Source organism: Lycorma delicatula, chromosome 13 (genome assembly GCF_047948215.1).
Source record: "Lycorma delicatula isolate Av1 chromosome 13, ASM4794821v1, whole genome shotgun sequence".
NCBI lineage: Eukaryota > Metazoa > Arthropoda > Insecta > Hemiptera > Fulgoridae > Lycorma > Lycorma delicatula.
In genome coordinates, this window is record NC_134467.1 from 54,216,931 (window position 1) to 54,240,882 (window position 23,952).

The following is a 23,952-nucleotide window of genomic DNA, read 5'->3' on the forward strand; positions in this document are numbered from 1 at the left end:
TGATACTAGTCAGTGGATACCGGTATACTTTGGTGGTTGGGATTCAATTAACCATACATCTCCGGAATGATTGGCCTAAGTTTGTACAAGACTACACCTTATATACATCATCCTAATCTCATTGGGTCACAGAAGGCCCAAACAAACAAAATGTCTGTTAAAATCAGTTTTAATCAAAATGATTGGTAATTTTGGTTTTGTTCAAATTTACTAGGAATTATGAAATCTAACGTTGATTATTTCATGTCATCTGAATTAAAAAAGTTTGTTTATTGTTTGTTATATTAACTGTTGGTTTCCAATGTTTTTTCTTTCATTAATAATATAATCTTTATAATGTTTTATATCTTATTATCAATAATAAATAAAATAAAAATATAACTTATAAACTTATTTAAAAAAATCACATTAGCACTTTTATGGTGCACAATGCTTCATAAGATGTATTAAACATTTAAAAAAGGGGTTATTTCTTCTTATCCGATTAATAAGAAGAAGTTTTTTTACATTATAATCTGAAGGAAAACTTTTCACTGATAATAATAAATACTGCTACCTATTGGATGAATTTATAATTATATGAATTCTTCTTTTTATTGAATTCATTTATCATGTTCAAATTTCACTTACTCTAATATAGAATTAATTCTGGTAATAAGGATTATAATAAATTCTATATAGGTATGACAAATAGAACATTTAAAAAAAGAATTAAGGAAGAAGCATTTAATTATAATAAATAAAAATCAAACAAACCATGAACACATAAAATACATTTTCAATTTTACAGTTCATAAAAGTATTAGAAATAAGTAATAACATATTAAAAACACATTCTCTTGAAAAAATACATATAATATGTCATTTTAACAGACTTCAAAAAAGGAGGAGGATTATATTGCACGTTATGCAATATCTCTGGCATTAGTAAACTGATTTTGATAATTTTTACTCCCTGGTACGAAGTAAAGGGAAGTATTGTAATCGTGAAAAATTTCAGTTTTCATATTTCAACAGAAATATCCATTTTGACTAGTTTTGGCATGTTGTCTGTACATATGTATATGTATCTTGCATAACTCCAAAATGACTAGCCATAAAATGTTGAAATTTTGTATTTAGGACTGTTGTAACATCTAGCTGTGCACCTCCCCTTTTGATTGCAATCGACTGGACCAAACATGTGTACACAATCAGATCTCCAAATAAAGCAGGGGTTTCAATTTTGAAACATCTGAATTTTGGACATTTTCTTAACTGCAGTAATAAACCCTTGTCGAGTGCTTTTCAACGATATATGATAAATGGTACTTATTTTCATCGGTTCCAGAGTTATAGCCAAATAAAATGTTAATTAATGAAATATTTGGATCTTACAAGGGGAAGGCCCCACCAGTTTCAATCTGATTTCATATACATATATTTTTTTAAACTTTTTTTGAATTTAAATATATTGATTTATTAATAATTATTAACCTCTGATTGTAAAAAAAAGTTTTACAATAAATAATAATTCAATAATAACGATAAAAAATAATAAAAAATTATTAGTGAAATAGAATTTTATGTACATTGCATTTTAATTCAAATATTTTTACAGAGGTTAATAATTATTAATAAATCAATCAATATATTTAAATTAAAAAAAAAAAAAAAAATTTAAATATATATATATATGAAGTTGGATTCAAACAGATGTGTTCATGGTTATGGATCCGACACATTCTCACTTATACCACGCACCTACTAGGGCGATGTGAATCAAAATTAATATTTAAACTAATATAAAATGCTATTAGGAACCCACAAAAAAATGTGTGTCCACCACAATGAAACTGTGTATCTGTCCACTTTATTAAAGAATTGGGGGATTGTATCTCACTTTCAAATGAAATAAGTTTAAATGAAGTGCAGCAAAAAATGTGTATATGTACTTTAATAAGTGTACAAGGAAGTTATTTGGTATCCAATCAGATATTTTTTAATTGACAGAGTATATTCTTTCAGTGGTCCCATATAAATTTTAACCAAATCTGATGATAATCTTAGGAAAAATACCAAAAAAAACCAAACGGCTGGACACCCTTAGCCAATGAACACTCCCACCTGTAGTGTTGCTCTCTGTTCCCTGTACGACTAGGATATTAATAACAGTCTATATTATTGTTTAATCTCTGTGGAAATATTCATGGAGTTTCTTTCTCTATATTTCTTCTTTAAACAATCAGTTTTTTCTCGGCTACATTCTTCTAAACTCCGTGTAAATATTAAACCTACATTTAATATTTATATCAAATGGTGAAAAAGTGTATTATCTCTAATTGCAGAATTATAATATAGATATTACAATCTTTGTTACGTAATAATAAATTCTAATTTTATAATAAAAATTCTGCTTTTGCAATATTAAATAAATAGTCATGCAACAAGCTCCCAATCATCACTCTGTATGAGTAAGTTAAATATTAAAATTTTGCAATAAATAATATTCAATAGTTATTGAATACAGCTTTTTTAACCAGGCAGTAGAGAATCTTGTCCAAATATCTACAAGCAATAATGAAATCTATAAATTGGAGAGATAACACAACCTCATCATTTCTGTTAGAGCTTTCTCATCATATGATGTATTTAATAACTTATTTGGATCCAAATCAGACAAGGCGATGCCCGGTAAAGTTTTAACTAGACTAAGAACAACATAAATCTGTCCCTTGGCAAAACTTTTCTTGCTGAGATCTATCATAGCCCTGTCAAGAGTTGTACCCTGCAGTCTGTGAATGGTTATAGCCCAGCTTAATATTAGAGGTAGTATTTTGTGCTCAACATCTCCGTATTCCTTTGTTGCTTGGAATGTTGTATAAACTGGGGATATCGATAAACGATATATTGATAAACAACCATCAACATCTTTCATTCCAAGACCAACAGTCTCATCATCAAATTTTATGAGTACAGCTTCCAACAATAATTCTCCTTCATCGCATATAAAGCCGAGGCAGTGAGAACATTGCTCTTGCGTTTAATTTGACAAATGTTTGCATATTACACTGACATGAGGAGCACGACTCTCTAGACTTTCATTCCGTAAGAACTGACTGCTGTATGTACTCATTTGTGATAGTCTACATTCTCGTTGTTTGAGACGTCTCTGCGGAAATATTCATGGCATTTCTTTCTCTATTTTTCCTTAATGATCATTCCTTCCTTGGCAACTTTCTTTTAAATGTCGCTGTCTCATTTGAGCAGCATGTTTAGTAAGCCTACTCATATTTTAATTATATAATATAAAATAGGTTCTAGAAATACATATATATATATATATATAGGTACTAGATACCACAAAAAATTGTGAAATAAAATAAAAAAATATATATACTTTTACTTAGTAAAAATATAATACTTAAAAAAATACTTTAAAAAATATATATACTTTTAGTTAGTAAAAATATAATTATAAATATTATTAATTAATTAATATAATTATATAAACTGTTATTTTTTTAAGTCGGTTTTTATTTAATTTTTAAATTATTTTATTATTAATGTTATAAATTAGAGAGTGAAATTTGAATAAGATGAATGGGTTCAACAAATTGTAGAATTCATACAATTATAAATTACCATTTAACAATCTGACTGAGAAGAAATAACACTCTTTTTTTTTTTGTCTTCAGTCATTTGACTGGTTTGATGCAGCTCTCCAAGATTCCCTATCTAGTGCTAGTCGTTTCATTTCAGTATACCCTCTACATCCTACATCCCCAACAATTTGTTTTACATACTCCAAACGTGGCCTGCCTACACAATTTTTCCCTTCTACCTGTCCTTCCAATATTAAAGCGACTATTCCAGGATGCCTTAGTATGTGGCCTATAAGTCTGTCTCTTCTTTTAACTATATTTTTCCAAATGCTTCTTTCTTCATCTATTTGCCGCAATACCTCTTCATTTGTCACTTTATCCACCCATCTGATTTTTAACATTCTCCTATAGCACCACATTTCAAAAGCTTCTAATCTTTTCTTCTCAGATATTCCGATTGTCCAAGTTTCACTTCCATATAAAGCGACACTCCAAACATACACTTTCAAAAATCTTTTCCTGACATTTAAATTAATTTTTGATGTAAACAAATTATATTTCTTACTGAAGGCTCGTTTAGCTTGTGCTATTCGGCATTTTATATCGCTCCTGCTTCGTCCATCTTTAGTAATTTTACTTCCCAAATAACAAAATTCTTCTACCTCCATAATCTTTTCTCCTCCTATTTTCACATTCAGCGGTCCATCTTTGTTATTTCTACTACATTTCATTAGTTTTGTTTTGTTCTTGTTTATTTTCATGCGATAGTTCTTGCGTAGGACTTCATCTATGCCGTTCATTGTTTCTTCTAAATCCTTTTTACTCTCGGCTAGAATTACTATATCATCAGCAAATCGTAGCATCTTTATCTTTTCACCTTGTACTGTTACTCCAAATCTAAATTGTTCTTTCACATCATTAACCGCTAGTTCCATGTAAAGATTAAAAAGTAACGGAGATAGGGAACATCCTTGTCGGACTCCCTTTCTTATTAGGGCTTCTTTCTTATGTTCTTCAATTGTTATTGTTGCTGTTTGGTTCCTGTACATGTTAGCAATTGTTCTTCTATCTCTGTATTTGAACCCTAATTTTTTTAAAACGCTGAACATTATATTCCAATCTACGTTATCGAAAGCCTTTTCTAGGTCTATAAACGCCAAGTATGTTGGTTTGTTTTTCTTTAATCTTCCTTCTACTATTAATCTGAGGCCTAAAATTGCTTCCCTTGTCCCTATACTTTTCCTGAAACCAAATTGGTCTTCTCCTAACACTTCTTCCACTCTCCTCTCAATTCTTCTGTATAAAATTCTAGTTAAGATTTTTGATGCATGACTAGTTAAACTAATTGTTCTATATTCTTCACATTTATCTGCCCCTGCTTTCTTTGGTATCATAACTATAACACTTTTTTTGAAGTCTGATGGAAAATCCCCTTTTTCGTAAATATTACACACCAGTTTGTATAATCTATCAATCGCTTCCTCACCTGCACTGCGCAGTAATTCTACAGGTATTCCGTCTATTCCAGGAGCCTTTCTGCCATTTAAATCTTTTAATGCTCTCTTAAATTCAGATCTCAGTATTGTTTCTCCCATTTCATCCTCCTCAACTTCCTCTTCTTCCTCTATAACACCATTTTCTAATTCATTTCCTCCGTATAACTCTTCAATATATTCCACCCATCTATCAACTTTACCTTTCGTATTATATATTGGTGTACCATCTTTGTTTAACACATTATTAGATTTTAATTTATGTACCCCAAAATTTTCCTTAACTTTCCTGTATGCTCCGTCTATTTTACCAATGTTCATTTCTCTTTCCACTTCTGAACATTTTTCTTTAATCCACTTTTCTTTCGCCAGTTTGCACTTCCTATTTATAGCATTTCTTAATTGCCGATAGTTCCTTTTACTTTCTTCATCATTAGCATTCTTATATTTTCTACGTTCATCCATCAGCTGCAATATATCGTCTGAAACCCAAGGTTTTCTACCAGTTCTCTTTATTCCGCCTAAGTTTGCTTCTGCTGATTTAAGAATTTCCTTTTTAACATTCTCCCATTCTTCTTCTACATTTTCTACCTTATCTTTTTTCTCAGACCTCTTGCGATGTCCTCCTCAAAAATCTTCTTTACCCCCTCTTCCTCGAGCTTCTCTAAATTCCACCGATTCATCTGACAACTTTTCTTCAGGTTTTTAAACCCCAATCTACATTTCATTATCACCAAATTATGGTCGCTATCAATGTCTGCTCCAGGGTAAGTTTTTCAGTCAACAAGTTGATTTCTAAATCTTTGCTTAACCATGATATAATCTATCTGATACCTTGCAGTATCGCCTGGCTTTTTCCAAGTGTATATTCTTCTATTATGATTTTTAAATTGGGTGTTGGCAATTACTAAATTATACTTCGTACAAAACTCTATAAGTCGGTCCCCTCTTTCATTCCTTTTGCCCAGCCCGTATTCACCCACTATATTTCCTTCCTTGCCTTTTCCAATGCTTGCATTCCAATCTCCAACTATTATTATATTTTCATCTCCTTTTACGTGTTTAATTGCTTCATCAATCTCTTCGTATACACACTCTACCTCATCATCATCATGGGCGCTTGTAGGCATATAAACGTTAACAATCGTTGTCGGTTTAGGTTTTGATTTTATCCTTATTACAATGATTCTATCGCTATGCGTTTTGAAATACTCCACTCTCCTCCCTATAATAACATGTTATCCCTAAAATAACACTCAATTTTAAAAAATTTTTAATACATCTGATTAAGTGGTGTGCACTGCGAAAGCATTACTGTGAATTAAAAAATAAAAAAAAATAAGCAGCAAGTGATATTTTTATTTTATTTATTATTAACTGTTATATACTGCTAAGATGCTAAACTACAAATTCATCCTTAGTTTCCTTTATTAAGTATTGTATTCATAATTGTGAAAGTGAAATAAAATTAGAAAAAACAAAATAAAACAAATATTGAGTTATGATCAAAAAGAAAACAATGAATAGTTCCAAAACTAAATTCTAAGGCCAGCTGTCAATAAACAATAGTATATTTGATATCTCAATTGTTTCAAGATGCTGCTTTCTTAGAATCAATATTATGCTGTTTTAAGGTAGAAAGATACCTGTAAATGGACAAAAATAGGGTTTTTTCTTGTTTTTCCTCTTCTCACTCTGATTTATTGATTAAATAAAAATAATAAATTACTATTAGTAATAATTTAATAAATTACTATTAGTAATAATTTATTAAGTTGTAAATAAAACCTCATTCAAGTAGCAGGAAAACTCAGCTCGGATTCCTAAAATTGCTTATATTTCATTGTTTACCATAAGCAAAGCTTTGATTATTAAAATAAATACTCTTAACACACTTTTTAAGCAGCTTAAATAAAATTTCACATCGATTAATAAAAATCTGTTAGCAACTGTGTCATAACATAAGTCTACCTCACTTACACAAAAACTACCGTACCATTATAATGGTACACTCTTCAATACCAACAGTTTGTCATTAATTTACAAATGAAGCGAACTTATTTATCAGAGCTCACACAAAATTTGGATGAAATGCCGATATTTTTTGACATAACCTCTCATCTTATGACGGACAAAATTATAATGAAATCTATATTAATGATGATGATAGGAAATGAAAAATTACAAGTAAGTAATGCTTGGTACACCAGTCACTGAACAAAAGCTTTAGCTACCCATCATAATAAAAAGAGTAACCTTAATCAGCTGTAATTTTTCACTTCAATGAAAAAACCAGAAGTCTGCTAATCGTATCAAAGACTGGCTAAAACATGGTATGTAATAAAAAGCCAGGAATGTTAAGAATCTAAAGCAATATATGAGCAGTAGATGCATTTTATTGTCACATTATAGACAAAACAAAAAATTTTTGTTTATGAAAAAACCACTGTTGTAGGTAGTCTGAGAGGAATGATCTGCTGATTACAAGTTCTGAATATCATAGTAAATAAACTTCTTATAGAATATCTGCTGATTTTATACAATGATTGGTCATCGACAAGAAATAACTGTTTAACTCTTACATGTAAAATAAGAAATTGATTGTTATGGAACTTGATTGAATCAAGAGTGTAGAATTGTATTCCAACAGACTTCATAATTTTTTAATTTATAAAATTCTATGCATTGAACAGGTGGAATAAAATAGAAGATGTTATCATTTTCAAAAAGGGCACACTTGCCGATCGGCCATCTAGCGATAGCAACAATGAAGATAATGAGATTGATTGAAGTATAAGAATAAAAAGCTATTTATAAGATAAAATAAAACAATATATGAACAACTAATTAAACATGACAATCGTGTTAAACGTATTTAAATTAAGATTAAATAATTTGTTTTCAGAAATCGGTTTAATTTTCATCTGATACCTTCAATGTAAGTTTTAGTGCTGCTTGGATTTGGGTGCAGCTTATGTTTGGAATGATACTTACCGTATTTCATAAATAATATTTTATACATGTCATTTAATTCCGAACTAAATTCTTACGATTAGCGAGCAATGTAGTTAATGTAATTAGATTCAACAAGTAATTAGAATTCATGTTTTATAATAACAAAGATGAAATTTACTATATCTTTTGGATTTATTTGTGACTGAATGACACATATAAGGATTATAAACCCATTATCAGGATGTTGTTTTACACGCAAAAAAATATTTTCACTCATGTTGAGTTTGCTGAAAATGTTAAAAATACATTATAATAAATAAATAAAACTATTCTGAAAACAAAATTACATGCACAATACAAAAGTAAGGCCATTATCATAAAGTACACATAAATATAGCTAATACAGTCTTATTTATTTATTTATCTGATTTTGCAAGTATATGCATCTTTGTCTGATTACATCAATCGTTCAAAATTGCAAGATGGGTCTAAAAAGTAAAGCTTTTTGACCGGTCAAGAGTTATAAGTTGAGAAAGAATTTGATTGAAGTTATTTGAATCTTAAATCTGCTAATTTTTTATAAGTACAAGTTGGTTTTTTGTCTTTTTAATAGAGAAAGGAAAATTTTACTACTTCGGGATTTTACCTTGGCTAGAAGTGGCTTAACACATTCACTGCTACACAATTATTAGTACATACAACCTCCATTACTTTAGTAATGTAGGTTTCCTACTTTAGTTAACCGTGTAATACATGTATAATATACAGAATGAACATAAATTATTCAGTGCATCTTAGGGTTAATAAATAAAAAATAAAATAATGTAGCATGCATTGATTTTTTCAAACATTAGGTACAACAGTTACAAATGATCTTGAATGAACATGCCACCATGATGTAATGACAAGGGGGATCATCAGCTGAGGGGGCTACCATGCAGGAGAAAGCAATGTGCATACTGTGGTTTCATGAAAACGGATCTATTATTACTGTTCACAGATGTTTTCGTTTTGAGGACAGCCATGATTCTTTTAATAAAGATTAACACATGTTGGTATCAGCAGTTTCAGAATATAGCAAATGTAGTACACAAAAAACTTGCTAGCAGATCTCTTTCTGAGGAAGTTGTGAATTAAGTTAGAGAAACTTTTCAGAGAAGCCTGGGTAAATAGACTCGCGCGAGTTTAGAACCGGTAATACCACAATTGACAATCGTGAAGGTTCTAGACAAGCACCTAAAACTTCACGCATACAAAATTCAGTCGGTGCATGCAATAGAAAATACAATAAACCACGCCATAATAATTTTGCCACAGACATTCTTGATAAAGTGCGTTTTTATAAAAAGTAATCTTCTCTGATAAAGCACCGTTCCATGTTTCTGGTCACGTTAACCATCATAATTGTCCAATTTGAGGTAGCAATAACCCTCATGCCGTCTCACAAACAAAACATAATAGCCCGAGAATTAACATTTGGAGAGAATAGACCACTTTTGGTGAAGCGATAGGACCATTCTTCTTTGCGGAGCTAACAGTTTCTAGCACTAGTTATTTAGACATGTTACAAGAATATGCAGTACCACAACGGCAAAGGAAGTAAACAAAATGTTTACTTCCAACAAGATGGCATACCACCACATCGGGGTTTACATGTTAGGGACTCCTACATAAACAATTTGTTCAATGTTGGATTAGTTGTGATGGAAATACCCTGGCCATTTTGATCCCATGATGTTACACCACTTGATTTCTTTCTTTAGGAGTTTGTCAAAGACAGGATGTACATGACGAAAGTTGTCAACATCAATGAACTAAAAAGAAGAATAAAAGGTGTAATTAATGGAATAAGTCCGGATATTTTTTATAATGTTTGTGGTGAAACTGAATACCTTCTGAGAAATTTTACATCCTACAAAGGTGCATGTGGAATTACTTTGAAGTTAATAAATGTTGTGAACAAAACCGTTTTATATGCCCTATTCAACATGAAAATATGCATGTAACTACATCGCTTTGTTATTTTTTTATTAACACCTGAAATGTGGTGAATAATTTATGATCACACTGTATACATGATTTCTTTTACATTAATAATGAAAAAAAACTCAGAAAATAAAGTACATGTCTGTGTTTGGCAAGATTGATGATAGTTAATGCAAGAAATTTTATGTTCACTACATGCAATATATGTACTGCATTGCTGTTATAAACTTTGTATTATTATTATTATAAACTATACTGTAAAATTTATTACACAATAAATACCACACTAACTACATGTATTTTGCTTTGTGTGTATGTGTGTCTAAATTTATACATTATAGTGTGTTAAATATTTACCATAATAAATATATATGTATAAGAAAGGTATATACAAAAAGGTATGTGTACATACATATACGCACACCTTCTTATAAAATATGATTATAAATATATATAAAAGAAGTCAATCAAAATATGTTTACCTGATTTAAAATAGTTTGTTGTGTTGGGCTTTTCATTATTTCCAATATTAAAATGATATGTAAGTTTTACATAATATCAAAATAGGTAAGCTGCCATTAAAAAAAATTAAAAAATACAGTAACTACACAAGTCTCATTTTTCTAAAATTCCATGATGACTAATGCTTTATCGATTCTGCCAGTATGTGGTTTTATTATATTATTAATTAGCAAGGAGTGTTAAATTTCAAGAAGCTTCACAGATTTTTATAATTTGAGTGTCCACCTCTGATGGGACACTAAGAATAAGAAAAAGGAAAAATGCTGGAAGCTACTTAAGTGTAAACATAGAGTTGACTGGAATAAATTGCTTGGACAGAGTGAAAAATGAGAACAGTGATTAAGAATGGAAGTTTTTTAATCAGAACAATTCAGTGTAGAAAAGAGGATGTACATACTAACAGAAATTTAATTTAAAACAGAAGGATCAATAGAAGATGCAAATAAAGAGGTAGGAGAAGAGCAAATATTATAGATGAAAATTATGAAAGGAATCTGCAGCTATCAAGAATTCATAAGTTCAGCTAGAAATTGAAGAGAACAGACAGATGTGATGCAAGCAGCCTACCTCGAGGTAGATAACCGTAAATTAATGATTTACAGGATCATTTCAAATTTATCAGGAAAAATGCAAGCACTATTATCTTAGTTTATATTTGAATTAGTCATACTGGAGAAAAATTACATTAACAATTAAATTTAACAAAAATTCTTAAAATAATCATTAACTCAACCGATAGAGAATACCTATTACAATTCAGTCATGTAAAAAAAAGAACTACACTGTAATTGACAGAAACGGTTCTAGAGCAACAAAACATTCCAAACTTGCTAACACCTACCCGAGTCGATGGAAATAGCAGCAGTGCCCAAGACTACACCGATGATTGTAGCAAGGAATTGTAACCGACCTGATCGCATATATACATCACAGTATGTGTGTTGAAGCGCTCCTACATATTGCAATGCATGTAAACACATGTAATGTGTACATTCAAATAAATGAAAGATTTTATGCAGATAAATAATACTCACCCTAGTTAAATAAATAGTTCTTGGAATAATATGTATATTCATAAGGTAATAAACTATTCTGGATTGTATGTGTCCTTCGTGCTTATGCACAACAACCTTTTCACCTGTATTATATATTTTCATGAAACTTAAATCGCTCTCCTGCGTCTCATCCAGAGGTTCATATCTAAAAAAGTTAATAAGTAGCATTAATAATAAAGACAGATTGGCTTAATTAGCACATAAAATGTTAAAATATTCAAACACAATTAATCTACATTACTTTTATATAATTGTTATAGTAAATCTCTTTGTAAAGTCAGGGAATATTTCTACATAATAAAACATGACACGCCTAGGTTTAATCAATTAATGTTTTATTTTTTTCTTTATTTTAACACTTTCATTGCCATCCCTTTTTTTATTTTACTTGTAATATGACCTGATATTATGACTTTTTTGTATTATTTTTATGATATATACAATTATAACACTTAGATTATTGTGCAATGTATGATGTTGTTTTACATATTTGATGTAACCTCTGAATTCTTTTGCTAGCTAGTACAAAAGATCATTCTGCAACTTAAGTAGAGATAGCACAGGCCATCGATATAAAATGCTGTGTGCAATCTGTGTATTATGTACTGCAAATAATTCATAATTCTGTGTATAATTTGATAAAAATTTACAGCTAATGTTTTATTTTAATCCTAAACATAAAGCAAACAGGATAATTTAGGACATTCATTCAAAAGAGCTGAATGATGTATTTAGACAAGTATAGAACAATAAAATTTGCAAATGTAAATCAAATACTAAAAGTAATAAATGTGCAGTAAAATATTTCAAAAATTTTTTTTTCAAGATAGCTCTAAATTTGTACTAGCTAGCTCTATTTGTGATCGCTGTGCTAAGCTTGAAGATTCAAATATTGTACTGTTTACATAGGTTTCATTTATTACTATTTGCTAACTGAATATTAAACGGTTATAATCTACTTTATGTCAGAAACGTCAGGTATAAATTGTAGCAGTAATGTCAATTACTGTTACAATTGGGCTGTTTGAAAAAGTGTAAAGTGACTGCTGAGCGGGGATGTTGAGAGCAAAGCAAGAATAGGGATTTTTTAACTTCAAGGTCTTTAAAGCAAAGTTTAATGCAAATCCTTTGTTCCATTTTTTTCCACAAATTAAAAAATCACCAAAATACCAAAACACATGTAACCTTTTCGACAGTCACCAATAAACTAAGCATCCAATATGGCTAACAATGTAAACATATGTTAAGGACAAGTGTTCAAATAAAAAAAAAGAAGATTTTGACAATTGGACTTTACAGCCTGGAAAATTAAAAAATTCAGCATATTTTTTGGGTCAAACCTTGTAAACATAAAGTTAGAAAATTTTCCATTTAAAAGATATTACTTGTTTTTTCTTGCCACAGATTGTTAAAACAAATGTTAAATTTAATTGATTAGATAATTTTAAAAAGATATAGTTATCATCTTTAAATTCTAAAAGATTCATTAATTTTAGAAAGATTAACTTTAGCTGACATTTAAAAAAGTTGTTTTTGTAACTGATATAATAATCAATTAAAAATTAATTACCTTTCCTCATAATGCTCAATACGCTGCAAGAAATCTTTTAATGCTGCTTCTGTATTCATATTTTTATAATCAGGACTATTGACTTTAACCTCCTGAAATGTAAACAAATAATTGCAGGATTTATAATAGCTATAATCTACAACTTAAGCCTTAAATAAATAGTAAAATACATATCATATGTTTCAAGATTAGCAGAGTGGTGCACAAAAACGTAGCCTAAATTCTGTTTTCACAAGTCACACTGTTGCTTAGGACATTGTTTTAGCAATGGAATACTAACTGTGTGTTTCACATGTCTGCATGCCACATCAGAAATCGTCTAGAAGCATTTTTCTCACTCCTCACTGTCCTGAAACTATGTCTCTTCCTGTTTAGCCTCCAGAACCACCATAAGGTACTACAGAGGATGATATGTATGAATGTAAGTGAAGTGTAGTCTTGAACAGTCTCAAGTCGGCCATTCCTGAGATGGGTGGTTAATTGAAACTCACCCACCAAAGAACACCGATATACTCGATCTAGTATTCAAATCCATATAAAAGTAACATTACCTTAACTACCATTTGAACCTTAGAACTCTCAGAATGTTTTTGATTATGAAAACCAGCATAATTTTAAAGGAAACACTTTAAGGTAGTGACATACATGCAAAAAATATAATCATGTGTCATAATACCTTAAAACAGAGAACCCCTACGTTTGTTTGTTACAAGCTAAAAGGTCATTTGCCAAAGGATTACGCAAAGTCTGACAAAGTCAATACAACAGCAGGTACCTGTAAGCACAAGGGTTAAAATTTCTGCAAGTGTTAAAGGAAGCCAACGAGTATTAAAAAAGTAAACTGTACCATAGTTTCTGTATACTATATACAGCCCTGTTAAACTAATCCAATCCACAGTGAATGAAGAATGTGGTTTATTTCCTTCTGTCATGTAAATTCATGGAATACCTGTGTATTCCAGTATCGGTGTTATCGGTGGAAGAGAATTCACACTTTGGCCAAAAAACAATCAAACAACGAAATAACCAGGGTGTGGTTCTGTAGTTGCATCGTAATAAATGTATATATTTAAAATGTTACAAGAACACTTTTATGAAGATTAGAGGTTCATGAAAGCAGTCACATAAAAATAAAAAACAGAATGCCAGTCGGTAATATTAAAAGATATTTAAGACTAAAATATTTTTCTGACTACGATATTTCTAAGCGTTTTAATAAAATATTTACTAATAGGAATAAATACAAGTAGAATCAGATAGAAAACTAACTGATAAAAAAAAGAAGAATTTACAGTTGAAAATACAATAATATCTGAGTTAGTTTTTAATAAGATAATAAAATACACAAGCTTCACCATAAGCTTCTGTAATAAATTAAGTCATCAGTTAAAAATAAAAAATTATGATTTAATTAATAAAAATAAAGAAAATAGAAATAATCAAAAAAGGTTTAAACTTTTTCAATTGCCAAAATACAATTAAGGAATAAAAAAGATTAAACTCATCCAGTTATCTCAACAACAAAAGGTATAGCGATACTGCACCACTTCCACATAGAGCTATATTCTTCCATTAAAAAACATGTTGCAGTGCGTTTTGTTAGTGTAGTTTGCTTTTGATGAATATATTTTTGAAATGTTATTAAGGGCTTAAACCATGTGCACATAATTTAAATGCGCAACAATAACTAAATTGTTAACAGCTAAACCTACCACTTAAATTGAAATTCATGGTCACAAACAAGTAGTTTATGATAAAAAAATTCTTGATGGAAGCATAGTGAATCAATGGATAATGTACACACATCCACGTGAAAGAACAAATTCACATCTAACTCACACAAAAATCTTTTAAATGTATCTAACCAGATTACTTAATTAGTTTGATTGGTTTAACAGTCAATTATATTACCATAAGTTACACTAAATTTTATGTATACTCCATATTATGATTCAACAGTATTGTTACAAATATATACAGTACAAATGATTTAGGAGGTCTGTTCAAAAATTACCTAACCTTAGGATGCTAAACCAAAAATACTGAATCACTTGTACTTTTTAATTATTTTAGTGTTATTTCATTTCATTATGATATTTAATGAAATAAAATCTTGCTTGTAAGCTAAAATCTTCTCAATTATTTGATCCTTATAATGCGATAGACAAAAAAGAATGTTTGAAAAATGCTTGACAAAGATTAAATATTTAGTCTTGTTTCAAAATGCGATTTGAGTGTATGGCATCACTTATTTCACTTTTATCAAGACCTTATAAATTCAGCATTTTCAGCCAAGAGGATGACCGGAAATTACAATGAGTTATATCTGAAGAATTGCATGTTAAATAAGATTTCTAGAATAGGTCCCAGGAATCAGTAGAAGAGTTACCATAGGAGAGTGTGTGATCTCCAACACTGGTAATTTGTGGCAAACAGCATTGTAAGAAGGACAGACTGTTAGCTATTAATATTTACCTGGTTGATTTAGAATGTATTAATAATATAGATTCTTAATCTTTTTAAAATATTAACATTTTGGCTTCTAAACATCTACCCATAACAGTGATCACAAAGTTCAACTATCTTTGGATAGTTTATCTATTCCGTTATTTATAAATTGTCACAATGATATCACTGAATGATTGCAGAATTTTAAATGTCATCTCAGGTTACGGTGTAACTGAGCTTCCATCAGATTTAAGATGCGATAACATCAATCAGTACCAATTTTTTTGCCAAGTCAACTGTAACTGCATATTGTACTTAGATATGCTTGAAGATTATTTAATGGCACAATTACAATAGGATACGGGCACAGAATTCATTTTGCAGCAAGACAGCATGCTACTACATTATCATTGTGCAGTTGTTGCATATCTCAATAGCAAAGTGCCAACTTGGATTGGATGTGGTGGAACAATTTCCTGGCCACAACGATCGCCTGATTTAACTCCAATGGATTTTTCTGTATGGGTTACATTAAAGACAAGAGTATTCGTTCCTCTGCTTCTAGGAAATGTTGACGAGCTACCCTACTGGATAACACAAATAGCTGCCACCATAGATCAAGACATGCTTCATAGGATTTGGCAGGAAACTGATTACAGATGGAACATCTACTGTGTTACAAAAGAAAGCCATACTGAACATTTGTAAATGAAACTTGAAGATATACTGTATTCAGTGTTGTATCAAATATTTCTGTAAGTTAATCACTTTTTTCATTATTAAAAGTTACTTTTGTATAAGTAATTTAGAAATACTCTGTTTATGTGCATATATATGTTTAAACATAGTAGTGATCAAAACTATAGTTCAATTGCTGCTAAGAGATTGTAATAGCAACAAAATAATTTATTTTATTTTAATGATGAGATAATAATAAACATCTATTTATAATTTTTGAAGTTATAATTATTATTTTTTTATTAAACGTATCTATTATATTGCTATTAATAGTCATTGATGAAAAAGCTGTGAATGTCAAAATAGCTAGATTACTATAAACAAGCAAATTTATAAATAATAAGCTTTCTGAATTCATCACCAGTTATGTACTAAACTTTGATACAGCATTATCTATAAAATGAATAACCACTATTACATGTAAAAATTAATAGTTAATTGACTGTCAATATGTCAACTCTCCAAATATTTGAAAAAAAATTTGTATACAAATTTTATTCCCCATTATACACAATACATGCAGGTTGGCTATACAAACCAGTCAATGATTAAGTTTTGTATATTGTATGCAAATAATTTTGTTACTATTTAGTTCACAACAGCATGTCACCAATATTCTTTATATATATCTGGAAGATATAATTAAATGCTGTCTGAATGGGAAAAGAGGAATAAAAGTCGGAAGAAGAAGAACAGAATGTATAGTTTTTCTGATGACATGGCAGTAATGGCAGAGAGCCCAAGTAAACTAAATGAAATGCTTGATGAGTTAAATGAAGCTTGTGAAAGTCAGTGTATAAGAATCAAGAAAAAGAAAACAAAATTTATGGTATTAGGTGGAAAAGAGGAGAGGATTGAGATAAAGATAGAAAATGAAACTTAGTACAGGTGAAGAAATTTCATTACTTAGGGAGCTTTATAATTGATGGCCTGACTTGCACAGTAGAAATTAAAACAAGAATACCAAGAAATAAGCAAGCATTTAATAAAAAGGAAAGACTGCAGTGTGGAAAGTTGAACTTAGCGTTAAGGAAGAGATTAATGAAATGTTTTATTTGGAGTATGATGCTCTCTCAAGCTGAAATCATGGAGAATGAGAAAGGCAGACAGAAAACGAATTGAGGCTTTTGAGGTGTGGGTGTGGCGCAGAATGATAAATGTCAGATTGCAAGACCATGTAAAAAATGAAGTATTAAGGAGAATTGGGGAGAACAGGAAAACGCTAAATGTGATTGAATATAGGAAAAGAAACTGGCTAAGACAGTGATTTCCAAACTGTGCTGTAGCATCTTCACAGTGGCGCCACAGAATATTGTAAAAGCTTCATAATTAATTGAACCAAGACATTTATAATTATTAATTTAATGTTAATAAAGTAAAAAACAATGAATATAAATGAGTTTTATTAATCTTTATCTCTTAATTATGAGTAGTTATACTTTTACATAGGATAGGGCTCCATGGAAAAGTTTTAATTGAAAAAGGGCACTGCAACTTGGAAGGGGCGCCGCGACTTGGGAAAGTTTGAGAACCACTGGGCTAGGGCATTGTATGAGGAGAAGGTGTTTATTAGTAGATGCAATAGAAAGCTTAGTGAATGGAAGGAAAGGAAGAGGAAGGAATAGATTTCAAATGAGGGATGGAATTATGGAAAAGGAAAAATATGTTGAAACTGAAAGGTTAGAAAGGGATAGAACAGGGTGGAGAACAGCAGCTGTGACAGGACCTGCCTAAAGACAGAACACTATGGATGAATGGATGAATGAAAGTAAAATTACAGCTGAATTACAATCAACTGGTCTATAAGTTAATTATAGACCAGTTAAATGTAAATAATACTCATATGATATTTAATATTAGTAAATAATAAAAATTATTAAATGATACAAACAATTTTGCCAGGAAAATCGACAACTAGAATCTAAAGGTAGAATCGACCATTTGTTTTTTAATTATTTTATATCATCATATACATCATGATGAAAGTGATGAAAAATATTGTAACAAAATAACTGAAATCAGAACCACCAAAAAGACTGTTTCAAAATATAACAAACAACTGATTTAAAAAAAAAACACACAAAAAACAAGCAAGTTTAATCATTAAGAACAACATCTACTTAAAGTAATATTATTTTGCTATTTATTATTTTGTAACTGAAACTGCCCCATGGTGAATGAACCTTAGTACTTTAAAAAATATCTATTTTTCAGATTAGGGACAAACAATTATTTTTGGGGGGCTACCTCTCACACTATGCATGGTTTTAAGGGGTTTGTATTATTCACTATTTTGGATTTAATGTCATAAGGGAATTCACTAATACCTTTGCAATAAAACTGGTTTTTGATGGTTGTGATAGAATTAATTAAAGTAGAAATCAGGATGAAATATTTCACTAGCATAATTAAAACAAAAGGGATTTTTGTGCGTAAAAGTTTATAGGAACATTTTTGAATTTATTAACCTACAAAGTCAGCTCTCAAAGTATTTCCTACAATTCGAACCTGCCCGACGAGTTGGTCTAGCGATTAACTAGCAAACCAGTTACTTAACAACTTATTTTCAAAGTCGATGCTTCTAGGGTTCAACTCCTAATAAAAGTTAGTTGCTTTTATACAAATTTTTTAATACTAGAAAGTGAATACTGGTGTACTTTAGTGGTTGGGGTTTAATTAACCAAATATCTCAGGAATGGTCCGCCTGAATATGAAAAAGACTACATCTCATTTACATATTATCCTCATCTCATCGAGCCACGGGGGAATTGCTTGTTCACTAGTTTAAAGATTGCAACGTACAAATTAGGGAAAAAATAAAACATTTTTAAACAACCGTTTTACTTTATAAAAAATTTACATGTGACTGAAGTAAAATTATAAGCATTTATAACAAAAAATATAGAATATTATCTCTTCTTCTCTGCTAATTTAAATAAAGTATCCCTATTCATGTTATAACTTATGAATTCATTAGTTTGTTATCTATTTTTTGAAGTAAATAATTTATTATTTGACTCGAGTAATTTAAAAAATTTACTGTTTCTATAAAAGGACAGATGATGGAGCTTAAAAAAAACCGCTGATAGCTAAAAAATGTGTACACCAAAAATAAATAAGAATGAAATGATTAGAGTAAGAAATTCTTCCTTAAATTTCTACTACTTAGGTGAATTTATCAATTTAGATTTTAGATTATATATTTAAATAAATATTTAAGTCAAATAAGTGAATTACCTGCATACTAAGATACAAGTAAGATATTTTTATTTTACCGCATTGATACATTAAAACCTGCAAGAATGGTTGTTATATTGCGTTTTCATTTAGTCATTTAGAATTATAAATATAAATTGAAATGACAGTGCAAGGGTTTAAAAAACTTTCTCTGTATTTTAATCAAACATTTCTGTGAAAAATAGTTTGCTATTACTGTCTCACAGAATTCCAAATGAAACCCTAATAACAGCAATCAATTATATAATTCACAGTTTCATGGGGAAAAATTTTATTTAATAGCTTCAACAGTCAATTATGGTAAAATAATGCAAGAAATAGACTTTTTCAATTAAACCTCTTTAATAAATAACTAATAGATATACCACAAACATAGTGCAACATTTCACAACTATTTATAATAGAAATTATGCAATTACAAAATTACTATAGTACTTTGGTGACTTCTCACTTCTCTCAATCACCATATCTTCACTATTATTAATTATTAGAAGAAAAAATAAAAACAACTGAAAACTTATAAAATCAATTTCACTCGATAAGTTCAATTTATTTAGCTAAATAATTTAAAACACATGCTTCATAGATCAAAATGAATTAGAAATTACAGGCGATTACTATACAATAAAAACAGTTTTAGATTTTAAAATACTACATAAAAATATTTTTTTAAATTGTTTTTCTTAAAATTACAGAACTTAAATTTTGCAAATAGAATCATTCTAATAAAGTGACAACTGTAGTCGAATATTATTGGTGTATATAAAATATATACTCACATGCACATATGCAAACACACTAAAATACTTATTTTACTAAACAGAATTCAAATCGCAAACATAATTAAACCACAAATTACGATTTACTAAACATTATTAATCCTCAAATATCAATTCATTCAAACATGTACACAGTTTACAACACAAACATTGGTAAATTTAAGAGCCTACTTTCTCTTAATACACAAGCTATCAAATTTCATAGCCGAGGGTTAAACTGTTCCTGGAAATAACATGTCTGTGTGTGTGTCTCACACACACACACACACACACACACACACACACACACACACACACACACACACACACACACACACACACACACACACACATACATACATACACACATATATATATATATATATATATTCTTAGAATATACCCACTATATACCTGAATACCAGAATACTAGGAACACCTGGATACCAAATACCAGGACCAATATATCCAAATATATTATATTTTGTATATATATATATATATATATATATAGAGAGAGAGAGAGAGAGAGAGAGAGAGACAGAGTGATTGAGTGGGAGGGATCAACATAATCTATATCTGGGCTGGTTAGTACATGAAATTATTTATAGTAAATGTTTGTTGAAAGTATATGAAACATAACAAATTTCTTGATTTTTCATCGATTTATTTTAAAAGCTAGACGGACGCAATGACATAAATGCAAATCACAACTATTCACGAATCATAAGGATAATTTTTAATAAATTTAACTTACTGGAATGGTTTATAACTCTTACTGATAAAATTGTGGTCCTGCCCTATCAGCTTTAATCCCCAGAGGATATCTTGTTGAACATTCGAAATGTTTCAAATTTTATTTGCTTAAATTTTTGTCCTGAGTAATCTTTTACTAAATTTTCTTAGTAATCATAAAAAAACTTCTTTCTGTAACAGAAGAGAGTTCCTATTTGAAATCGATTCTTTAAAAAAATTCAAAATATACTTCACGGATATTATAAAAACAATTAATGATAAAAATTTTATAACTATATTTCCCATATCTCGAGATACTGAGACATTTTTACTGAAGAAAATTAATAAAAGCTCATTAAAAAAAAAAAATTTATACTTGGTATATTAAACACATTTGATCTATATTTTCCAAGAGATTGATATCAATCAGAATTCACTTTGAAAAGCATTAAAATTAAGTATCATCGGTTTCTGAGGTGCAAAAAACAGTGAGTAATACTTTGTTCATAAATTAACTTATACCTGTTCAACAGTGATTAAACTAAATTTTTATAAAAAAAAAAAAAAAATCATATTTATTTGTTGAACTAATCTCCAGGGATTGCCCTAAAATTTACACGCATGTTGCACACATGAATAAGGAATACAGATTTGTAGAAAAATTTGAGTAATAATTTCTCTCTGTGGATTATTACATGTAGCCAATCATAGCGAGAGTATAATTTTATATTCTTTTATTTTAATATATTAACATCAATACGCATTTATTACTTATAATAAACTATTATCAGACTACAGCACATTGAATATAAATAATTCATGCAGTTCTTTAAAATAAATGAAATCTGTATTAACTTTTTTTATACAAATGAAGGGGGATTGTACGTAATAAACATAACCGATGCGCTAATAGTGCTGCAAAAAAAAACAAAAGATGTTACAATACAGTATGATAAATTCATGTTCGGTAGCACGCAAAAATAATTAAAATTAAATGATACATCATTCTTTAACAAAAGATCAAAAAAGATATCCCTCAGAAAAATAAATTAAGGATTCAACTTGACAAGACACTAATCACAATCGGTTAGACAAACTATAAGAATTATCATAGCAGTTAATATAAAAGGAACAATGAAAAATCATTAAAAATCTATTTAGAGTAAGTTAATGTAAATAAAAAGTGAATATTAAACTTGCAAATAAACTTAAATGCAATTCGTGCCTTCAAAAAATTAAATTTAATGATATGTACCACCAACCAATTTTCATGTTCAGCCGCAGGTAAACGACAATAATAAATATAAAAATTATCGTTAGATTGATCATTCCATTTATCGTTTCATCAGCAGAAATAAGTCAACCAAGACACACAATAAACCGTATGTGTATGTAGACAAAAATCAATCAAATGAAAAAAAAAAAAGATTAAATTCACTGAAAAAATATTTTAAATCAAATCAAACACAATACACACCTCAACACAAAAATCCTATTTAATTTTATTAACACAGCATATAAGGTGTGATTAAACTTTTAAAAAAACACAAGTAAAAAATCTGGCACTTTGATGCTGAAACATCTTATAGCCTAAAAGGCTTTCTTTTCGCTCTTAAAATGTAATTTATCTAAATTTCAACTTAAACAAAATTAAAAGTTATTATTGGTGTTATAGCTTCTCATTAATCACTTTACTTATTTGCTTATTAACAGAAACATAATCTTTAAACTGCTTTATAATGATTCATAAAATTTTAAAATTCTCTACAAAAAAATGTGAAAAAATCTTTATTTATTTCTATTGAATGCTGACAATGTTGAAAGCAGTTAACATCAAATAGCGCTTATAATTAGAAAAAAAAATTAATTTCAAATCAATAGGTTGTAAAAACAAAAATTTTGAAAATGTTAAAAGTTTTAAGGGTTTGGCATAGCTTACTGGCAGTAAACAGTAGTTGAAATCTTTTTATAAGAATACAAATGTAAAATTTAGGCCCTCACTATAAGATGTAAAACACTGAATGCCATAGGAAGTGTTCTCTGTCCCTGGCTTTTCTCTGTCCCTGATTATTAATGTCCTGCCTCAAAATGTAGCACCATTCATTGTACTGCTTTGTAGATAATACAACTGTATATAATTTAAAAGGAATTGATAATTCTATAATAGCAGTTCAAAAAAATTATTCACTGAATAGATTGTAATCATCAAAATTTAAATACAGATAAAATTGTTCCACTGTGCTTCTCAGATAGACATGACATTGTTGATCTCTTGGATGGAATTCCCATAAATATTAACAATAATAATTTGTTGATATTTTGGAAATTTCTGGATCTTATATTAGATGACAAGTATTCTTAAGATGATCAAACCAATTTCATTTGCAATAAAATCATACAGTACTGACCTACTTTAAAGCATCCTAATAAAATGCTAAGCCTGCTATCATTATTAAATATGTATTATGCTTATGTACAAGAGCTTATTTCTACAGTAAAAACTGTTCCATTGTAAAAAAATTTATTCTGAAAACTTTATAAATATTTTTTATTTCTCTTACACTACATAACTTATACTACTTCTCTATATAATTGCCACAAGAATTAAGATGTTTATTGTATTGATACACCAGCTTCAATATGCCCTCGTTGTATTCTTCTGACGCCAGTCCATTTAGCCACTGATTAATAGCATTTTTAAGTTCATCGTCACTCGTGAATTGCTTACCGCTTAAAAATTATTTCAATTTCCCAAACAGATGATAATCAGAAGGAGCTAAGTCTGGATTATATGGTGAGTGATCGTAAATTACCCATTCAAATGTTCTCAGTAAATCACGAGTCGGACCTGCAACATGTGGATCTACATTA

The 23,952-nt window shown here is 29.4% G+C and overlaps 1 protein-coding gene across 10 annotated transcripts in view; it reads right to left on the minus strand.

Annotated features, from left to right (window-relative positions):
- The window catches only part of Pfrx (6-phosphofructo-2-kinase/fructose-2,6-biphosphatase), a 181,204-nt gene that overhangs the window by 72,852 nt on the left and 84,400 nt on the right, over nt 1-23,952 (minus strand). For 9 of the 10 annotated variants that reach the window (XM_075380859.1, XM_075380851.1, XM_075380856.1 and 6 more), the window contains exons 5-6: nt 13,166-13,257; nt 11,575-11,740 (exon numbers count right to left, since the gene is read on the minus strand). In XM_075380859.1, the coding sequence (XP_075236974.1) occupies nt 11,575-11,740; nt 13,166-13,257 (258 nt within the window). The remainder of the gene's footprint in view (nt 1-11,574; nt 11,741-13,165; nt 13,258-23,952) is intronic. The other variant, XM_075380854.1, reaches the window with a different exon arrangement.